At 55.9% G+C, this 23,312-nt stretch overlaps 1 protein-coding gene across 9 annotated transcripts in view; it reads left to right on the forward strand.

The window, feature by feature from the left end:
• USH1C (USH1 protein network component harmonin) overlaps positions 1 to 23,312 on the forward strand; it is a 270,528-nt gene that overhangs the window by 22,287 nt on the left and 224,929 nt on the right. For all 9 annotated transcript variants that reach the window (XM_073564293.1, XM_073564295.1, XM_073564288.1 and 6 more), the window contains exons 2-7: positions 2,652 to 2,719; positions 3,768 to 3,911; positions 4,707 to 4,845; positions 9,542 to 9,650; positions 10,319 to 10,343; positions 10,497 to 10,554. In XM_073564293.1, the coding sequence (XP_073420394.1) occupies positions 2,652 to 2,719; positions 3,768 to 3,911; positions 4,707 to 4,845; positions 9,542 to 9,650; positions 10,319 to 10,343; positions 10,497 to 10,554 (543 nt within the window). The remainder of the gene's footprint in view (positions 1 to 2,651; positions 2,720 to 3,767; positions 3,912 to 4,706; positions 4,846 to 9,541; positions 9,651 to 10,318; positions 10,344 to 10,496; positions 10,555 to 23,312) is intronic.

Raw genomic sequence — 23,312 nt, forward strand, 5'->3', positions numbered from 1 at the left:
GCAGGTATGGATGCAGGCAGGCAGGCAGGAGTAGAATATGAAGGAACAGGTTTGGACCTGTTCACACAGGAGGTGCAGGTATGGATGCAAACAGGCGTGGAATATGAAGGAACAGGTCTGGACCTGTTCACACAGGAGGTGCAGGTATGGATGCAGGCAGGCAGGAGTAGAATATGAAGGAACAGGTTTGGACCTGTTCACACAGGAGGTGCAGGTATGGATGCAAACAGGCGTGGAATATGAAGGAACAGGTCTGGACCTGTTCACACAGGAGGTGCAGGTAGGCAGAGCCGCAGGAGTGCGGAGCAGGCAGAGCCGCAGGAGTGCGGAGCAGGCAGAGCCGCAGGAGTGCGGAGCAGGCAGAGCCGCAGGAGTGCGGAGCAGGCAGAGCCGCAGGAGTGCGGAGCAGGCAAAGCTGCGAGGGTGCAGATGCACCGACAGGGAGGACACAAGGAAAGACACGGCAGAGAAGGAACCACAAACAAGGAGACTGACAGACAGAGGTAAGACTGAGTTCAGACAGAGACACAGGGACAAAGATACAAGGACCAGGATATTCTGCCTCCTGGCAGGCGGACAAGGTACGAAGCGAGACAGAGTATTCCTACAGAGAAGGAGATACACAGAACAGGGCCTGGCTAGTTCAGCAGCAAGGAGCTAACTGAGTTTAGACATTGCTCAGGCAGTGTTTCAGTGGGAGTGGCGAAACTAAATAGTCAAGGGCTCCAGGTGATTGGTCAGGGACAGATTACCCAGGTGCACACAGACTGCATAAGAACCAGAGAGTTCAGGCGCCGCCCCACTATACACACAGTCAGGAAACATGGAGAGCAAGCAGGAAAACAAGAGGCATAGCACATGGAGCACAGGGCTGGCAACAGACAGATTTCACAGTATGGCTTGAAGCAGAAAGTAAGTAGGTGTGCGGGAGCTGGGAGACCATGCAGTGATGCCAGCAGGATTGTTACAGGAGCCCTGTGTAATTAGGATTTGGTGGGCAGTCATTGGGTGGCTAGATTAGTCACCACGAGATCTTAAGGCCCCGTTACATTTAGCGACGCACCAGCGATCCCGACAATGATACGACCCGGTCAGGATCGCTGGTGAGCTGCCACACAGGCAGCTCTCACAGCGACGCACCAGCGATCCCGACAATGATACGACCCGGTCAGGATCGCTGGTGAGCTGCCACACACTGGTGAGCTGACACTTACCTGTCAGACGGCCGCTCTGGTGACGACTTCCTCCCGCGTCCATGGAGTCGCTCGTCGGCGCCAGCAGGAAGCCGACGACGAGAGGTGGACGATCTTGCGCGATCAGTGATATCCAGCGTGCAGCCGGGTCGGAGGGGAGTGTCACAATGGCTTCAGGCCATTGTCAGCCAGAGATTACCACCGTGAGATCTAAATTTCATGCTATTAGTCTTAACCAGTTCCACTTTTGAGCCCTTGAATACCACTTCCCTTAAGAGTTTATCTCTTAAGACCGTTCTAGTGGGCAGCCCTTAGGCCAGGTTCATACTGCGTTAAAGGAGCCTGTTCAACGCATAGCATCGACGGGCTGCGTTATCGCTACAGCATACCGCGATCGCATTATGCTATACCGCTAGTGCTGATGCTTCACCTGCACTAGCGGTGACGGAGCCTCGGACGCTGCAGCCCACGTTCGAGGGTCCGTCACAGAATGATGGCACATCGCTAGCGCATGCCGATCATGGCATGCGTTAGCGATGCGCCCGATAATGGGGTTAATGGCAGCGTTAACGGACTGCCATAACGCAGTGTGACCCCGGCCTTAGCTGGAGGTTTCCTGTCCTTGAAGGACAGATCCCTTCTCTCTGTGGTGCTGTCATGGGCTCTAAGAAATCTAGTTACCGGTTACATAGTTACGTCTTTTTCACCATTGAAAGCAATGCATAATCACTGCGTGTGAACATAGCCCGAGGAGCGTGTTTCCCCTCTGATTTATTTTGGCTTATATACAAGTCAGCGACCTGAGATGCACAGGTGCCTCCAGGGGTCTCCCCGTGTTACTCCCTCTTTCCCATTGACTTCCATTACCCTCGTTACTCGGGTTGAGCACCTTGGCATTTTAGTGCTCGCTCATCACTAGCGCCTAGCTGTCTATTCTACCCTGTGCCCGCTCAGAATGGGCACAGACCACTCGTGCTAGTGACTCAGCTGCTCCACATAAAGCCGCTCATCTTCGACAGGGTGTGAGTGCCAACGTCATGCTGATTGACAGCCGGCTCCCCGACGCGCTCCATGAAGCACAGCCGGCAGATGGGTCACAGCCGGCAGGAGACCACCGGCGTGGCAGTGGAAACTGCTGAATCCATCCGAAGGGGCGTATCAGACCAGGGGCTTAGATTGTAAGCACCACTCCAATGGTGCAACGAAGCAAAAACCACTCGAGTGGCGCTGTAACAACACAGAGTAGCAGTGGTGCATAAGGTGCCCAGGCCTCGCACATCGGCCCGTTTCCTGTCCTTGGGGCCGCTCCTCTGTGGGGGATGGGAAAGCAAAGTGTCGGGAAGTAATGATCTTTTTAGATGTGGGTTTCCGAGGTTTTGGTTCAGTCAGGTTGAAATATTTGTGGGATATGACGGTGACACTAAACTCTGCTCATCTGCTTAGTTTTCATTGTTTCAGGTGGAGAAATGCATCGATAACGAAGCGGAGAAGGATTATCTGTATGATGTGCTGCGCATGTACTACCAGTGAGTGCACCCCCATGTATGATCCCGTATGCACTCCCCCTGTATGCACCCCTCATGCATGATCCTCCTGCTGAACCCCCCCCATGTATGATCCTGTATGGACCCCCTGTATGCACTCCCATGTGTGATCCTGCTGCTCCCCCTGTATGGCCCCCTACCTATGGTTTATCCTTCTGCTCCCCCCCCCATGTAAAATCCTGCTGCACCCCTATGTCTGTTCACCCCCATGTATGATCCCATATGCACTTCCCCCTGCATGCACCCCTCATATATGATCCTGTTGCGCCCCTCCATGTATGATCCTGTATGCTACCCCATTCCTGATCCCGCCCCATGTATAATCCCATATGCACCCCTCATTTATTATCCTGCCGCACCCCTCATATATTATCCTGCCGCACCCCCCATGTATAATCCCGTATGCACTCCCCCTTTATGCACCCCCCCGTATGGATCCCTACCTATGTATCATCCTGCTGCTTCCCTTATGTATAATCACGTATGCACCCCCCATGTTAATCACCTATGCACCCCCCATGTATATTCACGTATGCACCCCTCATATACGATCCTGCTGCACCCTCATGTCTGATCCCCCCCCCCCCCGCCCATGTATAATCCCGTATGCACCCCCCCGTATGGATCCCTACTTATGTATCATCCTGCTGCTCCCCCCATGTATAATCACGTATGCACCCCCATGTCTGATCCCGTATGATTTCCCCCTGTATGCACCCCTCATATATGATCATGTTGCACCCCTCATATATGATCCTGCTGCACTCCCTGTATGCACTCCCATGTATGATCCTGCTGCACCCCCATGTATGATCCTGCTGCGCCCCCGCCTGTGTATGATCCTGCTGCGCCCCCTCTCCTCCCATCTATCAATGTGCTGCACCCTCTATATCTGCACCCCCACACACGGCTTCATAGGTGTTGTAGGACATATTAGAGATGGGACCAGACAGGGCGCGATGTGTGTAATGTCTCTGCTCGCACCGCCGTCTTCACACCCATCGGATCCTACCGTCTCCTGTCTCTTCAGGTCCATGAACCTTCTGGTGTTTGTGGGGGACCTGAAGCTCGTCATCAGTGACCCGTCCCGCCTGCCCCTTTTCGATGCCATTCGACCCCTCATCCCTCTGAAGCACCAGGTGGAGTACGATCAGCTGACACCCAAACGATCCAGGTGAGACGCGTTCAGTAATGTTGGCCTCTGCTCCCCTCTCACCGGTGCTCTGCGTCGGCCTCTGCTCCCCTCTCCACCGGTGCTCTGCGTCGGCCTCTGCTCCCCTCTCCACCGGTGCTCTGCGTCGGCCTCTGCTCCCCTCTCCACCGGTGCTCTGCGTCGGCCTCTGCTCCCCTCTCCACCGGTGCTCTGCGTCGGCCTCTGCTCCCCTCTCCACCGGTGCTCTGCGTCGGCCTCTGCTCCCCTCTCCACCGGTGCTCTGCGTCGGCCTCTGCTCCCCTCTCCACCGGTGCTCTGCGTCGGCCTCTGCTCCCCTCTCCACCGGTGCTCTGCGTCGGCCTCTGCTCCCCTCTCCACCGGTGCTCTGCGTCGGCCTCTGCTCCCCTCTCCACCGGTGCTCTGCGTCGGCCTCTGCTCCCCTCTCCACCGGTGCTCTGCGTCTGCCTCTGCTCCCCTCTCCACCGGTGCTCTGCGTCTGCCTCTGCTCCCCTCTCCACCGGTGCTCTGCGTCTGCCTCTGCTCCCCTCTCCACCGGTGCTCTGCGTCGGCCTCTGCTCCCCTCTCCACCGGTGCTCTGCGTCGGCCTCTGCTCCCCTCTCCACCGGTGCTCTGCGTCGGCCTCTGCTCCCCTCTCCACCGGTGCTCTGCGTCGGCCTCTGCTCCCCTCTCCACCGGTGCTCTGCGTCGGCCTCTGCTCCCCTCTCACCGGTGCTCTGCGTCGGCCTCTGCTCCCCTCTCACCGGAGCTCTGTGTCGGCCTCTGCCCCACTGGAACCTTCTTCTCTGCGCTCTACAGGAAGCTTCGGGAGGTGAAGCTGGATCGTTCTCACCCTGATGGTCTCGGCCTCAGCGTCCGTGGGGGACTGGAGTTTAATTGTGGCTTCTATGTCTCGCACATCATGAAGGAAGGACAGGCGGACGCCGCCGGCCTGCAGGTGAGGTCACGGCCTCAATACATAAAGCATTAGTGACAGCTCTGTGTGCCTGCTGTGGACAGGAGACTCTGGCCACTGGGGGGCTCTTCTGTCTCTTGTTTCTTTACGCAGATTATAAGTGTTCAGTAGCATGCCCAGCAGCACAGAGGATTTCTAGCAAATGTACAGGTGTGTTTCCTGTTCACCTCCTAGTAATTCCACATGTGATGTGCGCAGATAGAGCAGGTTGTGGTGTTACACTGGGACTGTAAGACTGATGCCATCCACGGTCTGAGACTGGTACTGTAGTGGCATCACTGGAGCCATAGCTGTGACCATGGTGCTGTGTTAGACTCTATGTCCGGTGTACGGCCACCTGTACACTGTGTAAGCAGCTGTCATCTCTGGTGTACGACTGCCTGTACACTGTCCGCCGCTGGCATCTCTGGTGTACGGCCGCCTGTATACTGTGTCCGCACGCTGGCATCTCTGGTGTACGGCCGCCTGTATACTGTGTCCGCCGCTTGCATCTCTGGTGTACGGCCGCCTGTATACTGTGTCCGCTGCTGGCATCTCTGGTGTACGGCCGCCTGTATACTGTGTCCGCTGCTGGCATCTCTGGTGTACGGCCGCCTGTATACTGTGTCCGCTGCTGGCATCTCTGGTGTACGGCCGCCTGTATACTGTGTCCGCTGCTGGCATCTCTGGTGTACGGCCGCCTGTATACTGTGTCCGCTGCTGGCATCTCTGGTGTACGGCCGCCTGTATACTGTGTCCGCTGCTGGCATCTCTGGTGTACGGCCGCCTGTATACTGTGTCCGCTGCTGGCATCTCTGGTGTACGGCCGCCTGTATACTGTGTCCGCTGCTGGCATCTCTGGTGTACGGCCGCCTGTATACTGTGTCCGCTGCTGGCATCTCTGGTGTACGGCCGCCTGTATACTGTGTCCGCACGCTGGCATCTCCGGTGTACGGCCGCCTGTATACTGTGTCCGCACGCTGGCATCTCCGGTGTACGGCCGCCTGTACACTGTGTCCGCCGCTGGCATCTCTGGTGTACGGCCGCCTGTATACTGTGTCCGCTGCTGGCATCTCTGGTGTACGGCCGCCTGTATACTGTGTCCGCTGCTGGCATCTCTGGTGTACGGCCGCCTGTATACTGTGTCCGCTGCTGGCATCTCTGGTGTACGGCCGCCTGTATACTGTGTCCGCCGCTGGCATCTCTGGTGTACGGCCGCCTGTATACTGTGTCCGCCGCTGGCATCTCTGGTGTACGGCCGCCTGTATACTGTGTCCGCCGCTGGCATCTCTGGTGTACGGCTGCCTGTATACTGTGTCCGCCGCTGGCATCTCTGGTGTACGGCCGCCTGTATACTGTGTCCGCCGCTGGCATCTCTGGTGTACGGCCGCCTGTATACTGTGTCCGCCCGCCTGTATACTGTGTCCGCTGCTGGCATCTCTGGTGTACGGCCGCCTGTATACTGTGTCCGCCGCTGGCATCTCTGGTGTACGGCCGCCTGTATACTGTGTCCGCCGCTGGCATCTCTGGTGTACGGCCGCCTGTATACTGTGTCCGCACGCTGGCATCTCCGGTGTACGGCCGCCTGTATACTGTGTCCGCCGCTGGCATCTCTGGTGTACGGCCGCCTGTATACTGTGTCCGCTGCTGGCATCTTTGGTGTACGGCCGCCTGTACACTGTGTCCGCCGCTGGCATCTCCGGTGTACGGCCGCCTGTATACTGTGTCCGCCGCTGGCATCTCCGATGTACGGCCGCCTGTATACTGTGTCCGCTGCTGGCATCTCCGGTGTACGGCCGCCTGTATACTGTGTCCGCTGCTGGCACCTCTGGTGCACGGCCGCCTGTACACTGTGTCCGCTCGCTGGCATCTCCGGTGTACGGCCGCCTGTACACTGTGTCCACCGCTGGCATCTCCGGTGTATAATTGCAATGTTTTTGAACAATCTGCCTATGAAAACAGGATATTTTTAAAAATAATAAACACTCAGAATGCATGTTCCAAATTATTATGCTCAGCAGAGTTTTCAACCTTTTTATTTTGAAGAAAACAATGGTGAGTTGTGAAGTTATCAGCATTATCAGCTTATTACAGAATGACATCAAACAGTTTTCAGGTCAGACCTTTCTTCTCGGTGATGTTACATTTGCACATAGGACCCTTGTTGGAAAGAAGCTTCTGAACTCTCTCGTCCATTGGATTTGTCAGTTTTTGGATGGTTTGTGCTCCAGTTGTTTTGCCTGTGGACAGAATCCCCTCCCAGAGCTGTGGCTTAGATGTGAGCTGCCTCCCGCCATCATAGACGCTCCTTGTGATGATGCTCCAGAGGTTCTCAATGGGGTTGAGGTCAGGGGAAGATGGTGGCCACACCATAAGTTTCTCCTCTTTTATGCCCATAGCAGCCAGAGATGCAGATGTGTTATTTGCAGCAGGAGACGCTGCATTATCAGGCATGACAATGATCTTGCTGCGGAAAGCACGGTTCTTCCTCTTGAACCATGGTGGGAAGTGCTGTTCTAGAAACTCCACATAGATTATGGAGTTCATCTTTACCCCTTCAGGGATCCTAAAGGGGCCGACAATCTCTCTCCCCATGATTCCAGCCCCAAACATTACTCCACCTCCTTCTTGTTGGCGCCTTAGCTGTGTTTTCATGGGGTGTCCATCAACCAGCCATCCTCCACTCCATCCATCTGGACCATCGAGCGTTGCACGGCCCTCATCAGTCTTCATGTCTCGTTTGGCCACTGGAGCCGTTTCTGCTTGTGTGCAGTGGATAGAGGTGGTGGACAGGACGGCTTACACACAGCTGCAAACCTCTGAAGGACCCTGCATCTTGCTGTTCAGGGGACGTTGGAGGCACCAGCAGCTTCAAAAACTTGTCTGCTGCTATGACAAGGCATTTCTGCAGCTGCTCTTCTAACCTGACGCAATTGCCTGTTGGAAAGAGTCCTCAATGTTTCCTTATCAGCCGCACACGTGTGTGCTGGGAATCAGCGACTTCTTGATTGTGCGATGATCGCGATGAAGTGTCTTGGCAATGTTGATTGTAGTCATGCCTTGACCTAAACACTCCACAATTTGTTGCTTCTCAGCAGCCGACACATCCTTTTTCTTTCCCATTTTGGCAAAAAATGTCGGCTGCTTAATAATGTGGAACAGCCTTCTTCAGTAGTCTTGCCTTTATTTGGACACACCGGCCAAACTAATGTGCACAGGTCTCTGCAATTGCTTTCAGTGATATAAAGAGCCCTGACACCCATCACCAGCAATGAGTGTAAATGACAAAAAAACTCTAACCTTATCACTCCGAAACTCGTTTTGCATAATAATTTGGAACACAGTTTATACTGTCAGCTGCTGGCATGTCCGGTGTGTGGCCGCCTGTTACACTGTGTCCGACGCTGGCATGTCTGGTGTGCGGCCGCCTGTATACTGTGTCCACCGCTGGCATCTCCGGTGTGTAGCCGCCTGTATACTGTGTCCGCCGCTGGCATGTCCGGTGTGCGGCCTCCTGTACACTGTCCGCCACTGGCATCTCCGTTGTACGGCCGCCTGTATACTGTGTCCGCTGCTGGCATCTCTGGTGTACGGCCGCCTGTATACTGTGTCCGCTGCTGGCATCTCCGTTGTACGGCCGCCTGTATACTGTGTCCGCCGCTGGCATCTCCGGTGTACGGCCGCCTGTATACTGTGTCCGCACGCTGGCATCTCTGGTGTACGGCCGCCTGTATACTGTGTCCGCACGCTGGCATCTCCGGTGTACGGCCGCCTGTGTACTGTGTCCGCCGCTGGCATCTCCGGTGTACGGCCGCCTGTATACTGTGTCCGCACGCTGGCATCTCCGGTGTACGGCCGCCTGTATACTGTGTCCGCCGCTGGCATCTCCGGTGTACGGCCGCCTGTATACTGTGTCCGCACGCTGGCATCTCTGGTGTAGGGCCGCCTGTATACTGTGTCCGCACGCTGGCATCTCTGGTGTAGGGCCGCCTGTATACTGTGTCCGCCGCTGGCATCTCCGGTGTACGGCCGCCTGTATACTGTGTCCGCGCGCTGGCATCTCCGGTGTACGGCCGCCTGTACACTGTGTCCGCGCGCTGGCATCTCCGGTGTACGGCCGCCTGTACACTGTGTCCGCCGCTGGCATCTCCGGTGTACGGCCGCCTGTGGAGGGGCGTCTAGCCGTCGGTAGAGTGGTGTTCCTGCCGCTTGCAGACAGATGTCGCCGGTATGTGCTCCTATTTGCCGGTGGCGCAGCACGTTGTAGCTGACGCTCTTTTTCCCCCTGTGGGGTAATTTTGAGGGTATAAGCCTGTCCGGCCGTGCCTCTTTCTGACCCAAGACTGTGTGCGCTCGTTGTCCAGGTGCCGGTTGTGGAGGATTTCTGCTAGTGATGGAGACAATCGGCCATTGTCCTCTGGTCCCCAGGAATTTGCCAGCTGTCGGTGACTTTGTGTCTGTCATGGTGGCACACCTTGTGATCTGGACCCCCGTCCCACATGTCTCCCCTCCCCCGTACCATCAGCTCATTGTGAAACCTGCTCATTCACAAGGCATAAAAAAATGGATCAAACTTGTGTGTTGTGTCCGGACGCGCGGTGTCGGGTTCTCAGCGCCATTGTGCTGTGGAGACGGCATTCAGTAGAGGGGGCAGCCGGACCCCCTCACCTTCCCAGCACATTAACTCTTTCTCTTTCAGATTGGAGACGAGGTGGTTCGCATTAATGGTTACTCGATCGGTTCATGTATCCACGAGGAGGTGATCAATCTGATCCGCACCAAGAAGGTCGTGTCCATCAAAGTGCGGCGTAAGTTCTGTGTGTGACGGGTGGGGGGTCTGCCCTCATGTGACGCACGGCGGTGGGGTTGGGGGTCTGCGCCCCATGTGTGATGCACGGCGGTGGGGGTCTGCGCCTCGTGTGTGATGTACGGTGTTGTGGTGGGGGTCTGTGTCCCTTGTGTGACGCGCGGCGGTGGGGTTGGGGGGCCTGCGCCCCATGTGTGACGCACGGCGGTGGGGGTCTGCGCCTCGTGTGTGATGTACGGTGTTGTGGTGGGGGTCTGCACCCCGTGTGTGACGCATGGCGGTGGGGTGGGGGTCTGTGTCCCTTGTGTGACGTGCGGCGGTGGGGTTGGGGTGTGCGCCGCATGTGTGATGCACGGTGTTGGGGTGGGGGTCTGTGTCCCTTGTGTGACGCACGGCGGTGGGGGTCTGCGCCTCATGTGTGATGTATGGTGTTGTGGTGGGGGTCTGTGTCCCGTGTGTGACGCATGGCGGTGGGGTGGGGGTCTGTGTCCCTTGTGTGACGCGCGGCGGTGGGGTTGGGGTCTGCGCCGCATGTGTGATGCACGGTGTTATGGTGGGGGTCTGCGCCTCATGTGTGAAGTACGGTGTTGTGGTGGGGGTCTGTGTCCCGTGTGTGACGCATGGCGGTGGGGGTCTGCTCGTGTGACTTATTTTTTCTTGTCTCTGCAGATGTTGGGATGATACCAGTTAAAAGGTAAAGCGTGTCCTGCTAATGGCGTAGCCCCCACCGTATCCTCTTGCCCCAGTTGTATCGGGGAGCCCACCAGACGCCAATGTTGTGCTTTTTCTGCTTCTGTGCTCGGCCGCGTCCACACTCTGCAGTAACTTTATGTATTTTGTGCTGCAGCTCGGCAGAGGATCCTCTGAAGTGGCAGTACGCCGACCAGTATGTGTCCGAAACAGAGGTAACCGCAAGAGACCGCTCAAGCGGCCGTGCATTGCCCCTTGACCAGGGGCCCTGTTGCCGGCCTCTACTCCCCCCCCGACCAGTGGTCCTGCTGCTGGCCTCTACGCCCCCTCCCTGGACCAGAGGCCTGCTGATGGCCTTAAAGTACCCCTGTCAGCAGGATTGTGCTCAGTGACTACAGGCAGTGTCAGGTCGGTGCTGTTATACTGATTACATTGATACCTGTCAGCAGGATTGTGCTCAGTGACTACAGTGTCAGGTCGGTGCTGTTATACTGATTACACTGATACCTGTGATCAGGATTGTGCTCAGTGACTACAGACAGTGTCAGGTCGGTGCTGTTATACTGATTACATTGATACCTGTCAGCAGGATTGTGCTCAGTGACTACACACAGTGCCGGATAGGCCCTGTTATACTGATTACACTGATACCTGTGATCAGGATTGTGCTCAGTGACTACAGACAGTGTCAGGTCAGCGCCGTTATACTGATTACACTGATACCTGTGATCAGGATTGTGCTCAGTGACTACAGACAGTGTCAGGTCAGCGCCGTTATACTGATTACACTGATACCTGTCAGCAGGATTGTGCTCAGTGACTACAGACAGTGTCAGGTCGGTGCTGTTATACTGATTACACTGATACCTGTCAGCAAGATTGTGCTCAGTGACTACAGACAGTGTCAGGTCAGCGCCGTTATACTGATTACACTGATACCTGTCAGCAGGATTGTGCTCAGTGACTACAGACAGTGTCAGGTCGGTGCTGTTATACTGATTACACTGACACCTGTGATCAGGATTGTTCTCAGTGACTACAGACAGTGTCAGGTCAGTGCTGTTATACTGATTACACTGATACCTGTGATCAGGATTGTGCTCAGTGACTACAGACAGTGTCAGGTCGGTGCTGTTATACTGATTACACTGATACCTGTGATCAGGATTGTGCTCAGTGACTACAGACAGTGTCAGGTCGGTGCTGTTATACTGATTACACTGACACCTGTGATCAGGATTGTGCTCAGTGACTACAGACAGTGTCAGGTCGGTGCTGTTATACTGATTACACTGACACCTGTGATCAGGATTGTGCTCAGTGACTACAGACAGTGTCAGGTCAGTGCCGTTATACTGATTACACTAATACCTGGTGATGAGATCCGCCTTGTGGTTGTTGTGGAATCGGTGTTGGCTGTTTTGAGTTAATGATCTGCTCGTGCCCTGTGGCGGGGTTCATGTATGTTGTGCTCTGATTATATATTCATAATCCCAGCAAAGAGCAAACAGATGAACGGCATACTAGGGCACACAAATCACCACAGTACCAGACGGAGCTCTTTATCTGAAATATTGCGGCATATGATTCAGACAAAAAATGGAGGTGCTTGCATGAAAAAACATGAATATTTCAATGTGAAGCAAAAAAAGAAGAAACATGCAGCACTCACCAATGTAGCTGAAAAACTGTGCGTCTTTATTTCACATATTTTCCATCAAATGTGTGGACATGCAGGACGTGGAGGAATGCTAGGGGAGGGAGGTGCCGGACAACGGCCGTTGCGCGATTACTCGCTTCTACGGGTCCAGGTGAGGCACCTCCCTCCCCTAGCATTCCTCCACGTCCTGCATGTCCACACATTTGATGGAAAATATGTTATATATTCATAATGCAGCCTGCTGACCTCCGAGCTGCTACTGCGCAGGTGCGGGCGGCGCCATCTTGGAGGAGGAATATATATTTTTTTTCTTCTCCAGTAAGATGGCGCTGCCAGCTGTCGGATCACAGCAGCAGACATTGATGGCTACTGCACAGGCGCGGCGGGCGCCATTTTCAAATTGATTGTTTTTCTTTCCTCTAGCTGAATAACCTGACAAAAGTATTATTGGCACATGAAACATGCGATTTTGCTGCAGGGCAGCGCAGGGGCCACGGCCGGAGCCTGCCTGCGGGAAAATTTTAATTTTTTTTTTTAAAGTATATACAGATATTTATTATGCAAACTAGGGGGCGAGACAGTGAGGCATCAGTGACCTATCAGCAGGCTGCATTATGAATACCTAATCAGACACCACATACATGAACCCCGCGCCTTAGGGCACGAGAATCTCTAACACAAAAAATAAAGATTCCACAAGAACCACAAAACGGATTCCATCACAAGGTGTCAGTGTAATCAGTATAACGGTGCCGACCTGACACTGTCTGTAGTCAGTGAGCACAATCCTGATCACAGGTATCAGTGTAATCAGTATAACAGCGCCGACCTGACACTGCCTGTAGTCAGTGAGCACAATCCTGCTGACAGGTGTCAGTGTAATCAGTATAACAGCACCGACCTGACACTGTCTGTAGTCACTGAGCACAATCCTGATCACAGGTGTCAGTGTAATCAGTATAACAGCACCGACCTGACACTGTCTGTAGTCACTGAGCACAATCCTGATCACAGGTATCAGTGTAATCAGTATAACAGCACCGACCTGACACTGTCTGTAGTCACTGAGCACAATCCTGATCACAGGTGTCAGTGTAATCAGTATAACAGCACCGACCTGACACTGTCTGTAGTCACTGAGCACAATCCTGATCACAGGTATCAGTGTAATCAGTATAACGGCACCAACCTGACACTGTCTGTAGTCAGTGAGCACAATCCTGATCACAGGTATCAGTGTAATCAGTATAACAGCGCCGACCTGACACTGCCTGTAGTCAGTGAGCACAATCCTGCTGACAGGTGTCAGTGTAATCAGTATAACAGCACCGACCTGACACTGTCTGTAGTCACTGAGCACAATCCTGATCACAGGTGTCAGTGTAATCAGTATAACAGCACCGACCTGACACTGTCTGTAGTCACTGAGCACAATCCTGATCACAGGTATCAGTGTAATCAGTATAACGGCACCAACCTGACACTGTCTGTAGTCACTGAGCACAATCCTTATCACAGGTATCAGTGTAATCAGTATAACGGCACCGACCTGACACTGTCTGTAGTCACTGAGCACAATCCTGATCACAGGTATCAGTGTAATCAGTATAACAGCGCCGACCTGACACTGTCTGTAGTCACTGAGCATAATCCTGATCACAGGTATCAGTGTAATCAGTATAACGGCACCGACCTGACACTGTCTGTAGTCACTGAGCACAATCCTGATCACAGCTTTCAGTGTAATCAGTATAACGGCACCGACCTGACACTGTCTGTAGTCACTGAGCACAATCCTGATCACAGGTATCAGTGTAATCAGTATAAAGGCACTGACCTGACACTGTAGTCACTGAGCACAATCCTGCTGACAGGTATCAGTGTAATCAGTATAACGGCGCTGACCTGGCACTGTCTGTAGTCACTGAGCACAATCCTGATCACAGGTATCAGTGTAATCAGTATAACAGCACCGACCTGACACTGTCTGTAGTCACTGAGCATAATCCTGATCACAGGTATCAGTGTAATCAGTATAACAGCACCGACCTGACACTGTCTGTAGTCACTGAGCACAATCCTGATCACAGGTATCAGTGTAATCAGTATAACAGCACCGACCTGACACTGTCTGTAGTCACTGAGCACAATCCTGCTGACAGGTGTCAGTGTAATCCGTATAACGGCACCGACCTGACACTGTCTGTAGTCAGTGAGCACAATCCTGCTGACAGGTATCAGTGTAATCAGTATAACGGCACCGACCTGACACTGTCTGTAGTCACTGAGCACAATCCTGATCACAGCTTTCAGTGTAATCAGTATAACGGCACCGACCTGACACTGTCTGTAGTCACTGAGCACAATCCTGATCACAGGTATCAGTGTAATCAGTATAATGGCACCGACCTGACACTGTCTGTAGTCACTGAGCACAATCCTGCTGACAGGTATCAGTGTAATCAGTATAACGGCACCGACCTGACACTGTCTGTAGTCACTGAGCACAATCCTGATCACAGGTATCAGTGTAACGGCACCGACCTGACACTGTCTGTAGTCACTGAGCACAATCCTGATCACAGGTATCAGTGTAATCAGTATAACAGCGCCGACCTGACACTGTCTGTAGTCACTGACCATAATCCTGATCACAGGTATCAGTGTAATCAGTATAACGGCACCGACCTGACACTGTCTGTAGTCACTGAGCACAATCCTGATCACAGGTATCAGTGTAATCAGTATAACGGCACTGACCTGACACTGTAGTCACTGAGCACAATCCTGCTGACAGGTATCAGTGTAATCAGTATAACGGCGCTGACCTGACACTGTCTGTAGTCACTGAACACAATTCTGCTGACAGGTATCAGTGTAATCAGTATAACGGCACCGACCTGACACTGTAGTCACTGATCACAGGTATCAGTGTAATCAGTATAACAGCACCGACCAGACACTGTCTGTAGTCACTGAGCACAATCCTGATCACAGGTATCAGTGTAATCAGTATAACGGCGCTAACCTGACACTGTAGTCACTGAGCACAATCCTGCTGACAGGTATCAGTGTAATCAGTATAACGGCACCGACCTGACACTGTAGTCACTGATCAAAGGTATCAGTGTAATCAGTATAACGGCGCTGACCTGACACTGTCTGTAGTCACTGAGCACAATCCTGATCACAGGTATCAGTGTAATCAGTATAACAGCACCGACCTGACACTGTCTGTAGTCACTGAGCACAATCCTGATCACAGGTATCAGTGTAATCAGTATAACAGCACTGACCTGACACTGTCTGTAGTCACTGAGCATAATCCTGATCACAGGTATCAGTGTAATCAGTATAACGGTGCCGACCTGACACTGTCTGTAGTCACTGAGCACAATCCTGATCACAGGTATCAGTGTAATCAGTATAACGGCGCCGACCTGACACTGTCTGTAGTCACTGAGCACAATCCTGATCACAGGTATCAGTGTAATCAGTATAACGGCACCGACCTGACACTGTCTGTAGTCACTGAGCACAATCCTGATCACAGGTGTCAGTGTAATCAGTATAACGGCACTGACCTGACACTGTCTGTAGTCACTGAGCACAATCCTGATCACAGGGCACTATAAATCCCAGCAGCTCTGCCTGTGACGGGCCCCTGTATCTTGGCCGCTGTCAATGTGTGGCCCCTTCGGTGCTGCGGTGTTGGGTGTCCTCCGTTATCGGACAGATTTATCGCTGGAATGCCATAAACCCTCCTGCTCTCGTCTTATTGCCAGGTGTGAGGAGTCGGGGTTCGGGCTGCGTCTGAGCTCCTGCTGTGAAACCCCAGAAGGATAATCCCCGGAGCTCGCGCTCCTTAATTGCCGCCATTGTCTACTGCAGGCGCCACGAGTCTCAGACGTTATTAATGAGTTTGTGACCCCCCTGTGTTCCAGATCAGAGGACCCTGCACTAATGGGGAGCCAGGGGGGTCCGCATGTCAGGCCTGAAGGGGCAGGCAGCTATTAATTACAGCACAGGCACTGATCTCCAGGGGAGCGTCCCCCCAGCCTGCAGGAGAACTGCACACGGGGAGGCAAGAAGTCCAAACATGAATCCGGGGGCACATAGACGCACCTGCAGGGCCGGTCCTGGGGGGGAACGCGATTGCTGCCATCTGCAGAACTACACATGGGGGAGGCAAGAAACCCAAACATGAATCCGGGGGCACATAGACGCACCTGCAGGGCCGGTCCTGGGGGGAAACGTGATTGCTGCCATCTGCAGAACTGCACACGGGGGAGGCAAGAAACCCAAACATGAATCCGGGGGCACATAGACGCACCTGCAGGGCCAGTCCTGGGGGGGAACGTGATTGCTGCTGTCTGCAGAACTGCACACGGGGGAGGCAAGAAACCCAAACATGAATCCGGGGGCACATAGACGCACCTGCAGGGCCGGTCCTGGGGGGGAACGTGATTGCTGCCATCTGCAGAACTGCACACGGGGGAGGCAAGAAACCCAAACATGAATCCGGGGGCACATAGACGCACCTGCAGGGCCGGTCCTGGGGGGGAACGTGATTGCTGCTGTCTGCAGAACTGCACACGGGGGAGGAAAGAAACCCAAACATGAATCCGGGGGCACATAGACGCACCTGCAGAGTCGGTCCTGGGGGGAACGTGATTGCTGCTGTCTGCAGAACTGCACACGGGGGAGGCAAGAAACCCAAACATGAATCCGGGGGCACATAGACGCACCTGCAGGGCCGGTCCTGGGGGGGAACGTGATTGCTGCCATCTGCAGAACTGCACACGGGGGAGGCAAGAAACCCAAACATGAATCCGGGGGCACATAGACGCACCTGCAGGGCCGGTCCTGGGGGGGAACGTGATTGCTGCTGTCTGCAGAACTGCACACGGGGGAGGAAAGAAACCCAAACATGAATCCGGGGGCACATAGACGCACCTGCAGGGCCGGTCCTGGGGGGAACGTGATTGCTGCCATCTGCAGAACTACACACAGGGGAGGAAAGAAACCCAAACATGAATCCGGGGGCACATAGACGCACCTGCAGGGCCGGTCCTGGGGGGGAACGTGATTGCTGCCATCTGCAGAACTGCACACGGGGGAGGCAAGAAACCCAAACATGAATCCGGGGGCACATAGACGCACCTGCAGGGCCGGTCCTGGGGGGGAACGTGATTGCTGCTGTCTGCAGAACTGCACACGGGGGAGGAAAGAAACCCAAACATGAATCCGGGGGCACATAGACGCACCTGCAGGGCCGGTCCTGGGGGGAACGTGATTGCTGCCATCTGCAGAACTACACACAGGGGAGGAAAGAAACCCAAACATGAATCCGGGGGCACATAGACGCACCTGCAGGGCCGGTCCTGGGGGGGAACGTGATTGCTGCCGTCTGCAGAACTGCACACGGGGGAGGAAAGAAACCCAAACATGAATCCGGGGGCACATAGACGCACCTACAGGGCCGGTCCTGGGAGGGGACGTGATTGCTGCCGTCTGCAGAACTGCACAAGGGGGAGGTAAGAAGCCCAAACATGAATCCGGGGGCACATAGACGCACCTGCAGGGCTGGTCCTGGGGGGGGACGTGATTGCTGCTGTCTGCAGAACTGCACACGAGGGAGGCAAGAAACCCAAACATGAATCCGGGGGCACATAGACGCACCTGCAGAGCCGGTCCTGGGGGGAACATGATTGCTGCTGTCTGCAGAACTGCACATGGGGGAGGAAAGAAACCCAAACATGAATCCGGGGGCACATAGACGCACCTGCAGGGCCGGTCCTGGGGGGGGACGTGATTGCTGCTGTCTGCAGAGCTGCACACTGGGGAGGCAAGAAGCCCAAACATGAATCCGGGGGCACATAGACGCACCTGCAGAGCCGGTCCTGGGGGGCAACGTGATTGCTGCTGTCTGCAGAACTGCACACGGGGGAGGAAAGAAACCCAAACATGAATCCGGGGGCACATAGACGCACCTGCAGGGCCGGTCCTGGGGGGGGACGTGATTGCTGCTGTCTGCAGAGCTGCACACTGGGGAGGCAAGAAGCCCAAACATGAATCCGGGGGCACATAGACGCACCTGCAGAGCCGGTCCTGGGGGGGAAAGTGATTGCTGCTGTCTGCAGAACTGCACACGGGGGAGGAAAGAAACCCAAACATGAATCCGGGGGCACATAGACGCACCTGCAGGGCCGGTCCTGGGGGGGGACGTGATTGCTGTTGTCTGCAGAGCTGCACACTGCGGAGGCAAGAAGCCCAAACATGAATCTGGGGGCACATAGACGCACCTGCAGAGCCGGTCCTGGGGGGAAACGTGATTGCTGCTGTCTGCAGAACTGCACACGGGGGAGGCAAGAAACCCAAACATGAATCCGGGGGCACATAGACGCACCTGCAGAGCCGGTCCTGGGGGGGAACGTGATTGCTGCTGTCTGCAGAACTGCACACGGGGGAGGCAAGAAACCCAAACATGAATCCGGGGGCACATAGACGCACCTGCAGGGCCGGTCCTGGGGGGGAACGTGATTGCTGCTGTCTGCAGAACTGCACACGGGGGAGGCAAGAAGCCCAAACATGAATCCGGGGGAACATAGACGCACCTGCAGGGCCGGTCCTGGGGGGGAACGTGATTGCTGCCATCTGCAGAACTGCACACGGGGGAGGAAAGAAACCCAAACATGAATCCAGGGGCACATAGACGCACCTGCAGGGCCGGTCCTGGGGGGGAACGTGATTGCTGCTGTCTGCAGAACTGCACACGGGGAGGCAAGAAACCCAAACATGAATCCGGGGGCACATAGACGCACCTGCAGGGCCGGTCCTGGGGGGGAACGTGATTGCTGCCATCTGCAGAACTGCACACGGGGGAGGCAAGAAACCCAAACATGAATCCGGGGGCACATAGACGCACCTGCAGGGCCGGTCCTGGGGGGAACGCGATTGCTGCCATCTGCAGAACTGCACACGGGGGAGGCAAGAAACCCAAACATGAATCCGGGGGCACATAGACGCACCTGCAGGGCCGGTCCTGGGGGGGAACGCGATTGCTGCCATCTGCAGAACTGCACACGGGGGAGGCAAGAAACCCAAACATGAATCCGGGGGCACATAGACGCACCTGCAGGGCCGTTCCTGGGGGGAACGCGATTGCTGCCATCTGCAGAACTGCACACGGGGGAGGCAAGAAACCCAAACATGAATCCGGGGGCACATAGACGCACCTGCAGGGCCGGTCCTGGGGGGGAACGCGATTGCTGCCATCTGCAGAACTGCACACGGGGGAGGCAAGAAACCCAAACATGAATCTGGGGGCACATAGACGCACCTGCAGGGCCGGTCCTGGGGGGGAACGTGATTGCTGCTGTCTGCAGAACTGCACATGGGGGAGGAAAGAAACCCAAACATGAATCCAGGGGCACATAGACGCACCTGCAGGGCCGGTCCTGGGGGGAACGTGATTGCTGCTGTCTGCAGAACTGCACACGGGGGAGGCAAGAAGCCCAAACATGAATCCGGGGGCACATAGACGCACCTGCAGAGCCGGTCCTGGGGGGGAACGTGATTGCTGCTGTCTGCAGAACTGCACACGGGGGAGGCAAGAAGCCCAAACATGAATCCGGGGGCACATAGACGCACCTCCAGGGCCGGTCCTGGGGGGGAACGTGATTGCTGCTGTCTGCAGAACTGCACACGGGGGAGGCAAGAAGCCCAAACATGAATACGGGGGCACATAGACGCACCTGCAGGGCCGGTCCTGGGGGGGGAACGTGATTGCTGCTGTCTGCAGAACTGCACACGGGGGAGGAAAGAAACCCAAACATGAATCCGGGGGCACATAGACGCACCTGCAGAGCCGGTCCTGGGGGGGAACGTGATTGCTGCTGTCTGCAGAACTGCACACGGGGGAGGCAAGAAACCCAAACATGAATCCGGGGGCACATAGACGCACCTGCAGGGCCGGTCCTGGGGGGGAACGTGATTGCTGCTGTCTGCAGAACTGCACACGGGGGAGGAAAGAAACCCAAACATGAATCCGGGGGCACATAGACGCACCTGCAGGGCCGGTCCTGGGGGGGAACGTGATTGCTGCCATCTGCAGAACTGCACACGGGGGAGGAAAGAAACCCAAACATGAATCCAGGGGCACATAGACGCACCTGCAGGGCCGGTCCTGGGGGGGAACGTGATTGCTGCTGTCTGCAGAACTGCACACGGGGGAGGCAAGAAACCCAAACATGAATCCAGGGGCACATAGACGCACCTGCAGGGCCGGTCCTGGGGGGAACGTGATTGCTGCCATCTGCAGAACTGCACACGGGGGAGGCAAGAAGCCCAAACATGAATCCGGGGGCACATAGACGCACCTGCAGGGCCGGTCCTGGGGGGGGACGTGATTGCTGCTGTCTGCAGAACTGCACACAGGGGAGGAAAGAAACCCAAACATGAATCCGGGGGCACATAGACGCACCTGCAGGGCCGGTCCTGGGGGGGAACGTGATTGCTGCTGTCTGCAGAACTGCACACGGGGGAGGCAAGAAGCCCAAACATGAATCCGGGGGCACATAGACGCACCTGCAGGGCCGGTCCTGGGGGGGGACGTGATTGCTGCTGTCTGCAGAACTGCACACGGGGGAGGCAAGAAACCCAAACATGAATCTGGGGGCACATAGACGCACCTGCAGGGCCGGTCCTGGGGGGGAACGTGATTGCTGCTGTCTGCAGAACTGCACACGGGGGAGGAAAGAAACCCAAACATGAATCTGGGGGCACATAGACGCACCTGCAGGGCCGGTCCTGGGGGGGAACGTGATTGCTGCTGTCTGCAGAACTGCACACGGGGGAGGCAAGAAGCCCAAACATGAATCCGGGGGCACATAGACGCACCTGCAGGGCCGGTCCTGGGGGGGAACGTGATTGCTGCTGTCTGCAGAACTGCACACGGGGGAGGCAAGAAACCTAAACATGAATCCGGGGGCACATAGACGCACCTGCAGAGCCGGTCCTGGGCGGGAACGTGATTGCTGCTGTCTGCAGAACTACACACGGGGGAGGCAAGAAATCCAAACATGAATCCGGGGGCACATAGACGCACCTGCAGGGCCGGTCCTGGGGGGGAACGTGATTGCTGCTGTCTGCAGAACTGCACACGAGGGAGGCAAGAAATCCAAACATGAATCCGGGGGCACGTAGACGCACCTGCAGGGCCGGTCCTGGGGGGGAACGTGATTGCTGCTGTATGCAGAACTGCACACGGGGGAGGCAAGAAACCCAAACATGAATCCGGGGGCACATAGACGCACCTGCAGGGCCGGTCCTGGGGGGGAACGCGATTGCTGCCATCTGCAGAACTGCACACGGGGGAGGCAAGAAACCCAAACATGAATCTGGGGGCACATAGACGCACCTGCAGGGCCGGTCCTGGGGGGGAACGTGATTGCTGCCATCTGCAGAACTGCACACGGGGGAGGAAAGAAACCCAAACATGAATCCGGGGGCACATAGACGCACCTGCAGAGCCGATCCTGGGGGGGGACGTGATTGCTGCTGTCTGCAGAACTGCACACGGGGGGAGGCAAGAAACCCAAACATGAATCCTGGGGCACATAGACGCACCTGCAGGGCCGGTCCTGGGGGGGAACATGATTGCTGCTGTCTGCAGAACTACACATGGGGGAGGCAAGAAACCCAAACATGAATCCGGGGGCACATAGACGCACCTGCAGGGCCGGTCCTGGGGGGAACATGATTGCTGCTGTCTGCAGAACTACACATGGGGGAGGCAAGAAGCCCAAACATGAATCCGGGGGCACATAGACGCACCTGCAGAGCCGGTCCTGGGGGGGACGTGATTGCTGCTGTCTGCAGAACTGCACACGGGGGAGGAAAGAAACCCAAACATGAATCCGGGGGCACATAGACGCACCTGCAGAGCCGGTCCTGGGGGGGAACGTGATTGCTGCTGTCTGCAGAACTGCACACGGGGGAGGCAAGAAGCCCAAACATGAATCCAGGGGCACATAGACGCACCTGCAGGGCCGGTCCTGGGGGGAACGTGATTGCTGCTGTCTGCAGAACTGCACACGGGGGAGGCAAGAAACCCAAACATGAATCCAGGGGCACATAGACGCACCTGCAGGGCCGGTCCTGGGGGGAACGTGATTGCTGCTGCCGGCAGAACTGCACACGGGGGAGGAAAGAAACCCAAACATGAATCCGGGGGCACATAAACGCACCCGTAGGGCCGGTCCTGGGGGAAACGTGATTGCTGCTGTCTGCAGAACTGCACATGGGGGAGGCAAGAAACCCAAACATGAATCCGGGGGCACATAGACGCACCTGCAGGGCCGGTCCTGGAGGAAACGTGATTGCTGCTGTCTGCAGAACTACACATGGGGGAGGCAAGAAACCCAAACATGAATCCGGGGGCACATAGACGCACCTGCAGGGCCGGTCCTGGGGGGGAACGTGATTGCTGCCTTCTGCAGAACTACACATGGGGGAGGCAAGAAACCCAAACATGAATCCGGGGGCACATAGACGCACCTGCAGGGCCGGTCCTGGAGGAAACGTGATTGCTGCTGTCTGCAGAACTACACACGGGGGAGGCAAGAAACCCAAACATGAATCCGGGGGCACATAGACGCACCTGCAGGGCCGGTCCTGGGGGGGGGACGTGATTGCTGCTGTCTGCAGAACTGCACACGGGGGAGGCAAGAAGCCCAAACATGAATCCGGGGGCACATAGACGCACCTGCAGGGCCGGTCCTGCGGGGAACGTGATTGCTGCTATCTGCAGAACTGCACACGGGGGAGGCAAGAAACCCAAACATGAATCCGGGGGCGCATAGACGCACTTGCAGGGCCGATCCTGGGGGGGAACGTGATTGCTGCCGTCTGCAGAACTGCACACGGGGGAGGCAAGAAACCCAAACATGAATCCGGGGGCACATAGACGCACCTGCAGGGCCGGTCCTGGGGGGAACATGATTGCTGCTGTCTGCAGAACTGCACACGGGGGAGGCAAGAAACCCAAACATGAATCGGGGGGCACATAGACGCACCTGCAGAGCCGGTCCTGGTGGGGGGACGTGATTGCTGCTGTCTGCAGAACTGCACACGGGGGAGGCAAGAAGCCCAAACATGAATCCGGGGGCACATAGACGCACCTGCAGGGCCGGTCCTGGGGGGGAACGTGATTGCTGCCATCTGCAGAACTACACACGGGGGAGGCAAGAAACCCAAACATGAATCCGGGGGCACATAGACGCACCTGCAGGGCCGGTCCTGGGGGGGAAC

The sequence above is a fragment of the Dendrobates tinctorius genome, unplaced genomic scaffold (genome assembly GCF_039654945.1).
Source record: "Dendrobates tinctorius isolate UK_male_01 unplaced genomic scaffold, ASM3965494v1 ptg000445l, whole genome shotgun sequence".
Lineage (NCBI taxonomy): Eukaryota > Metazoa > Chordata > Amphibia > Anura > Dendrobatidae > Dendrobates > Dendrobates tinctorius.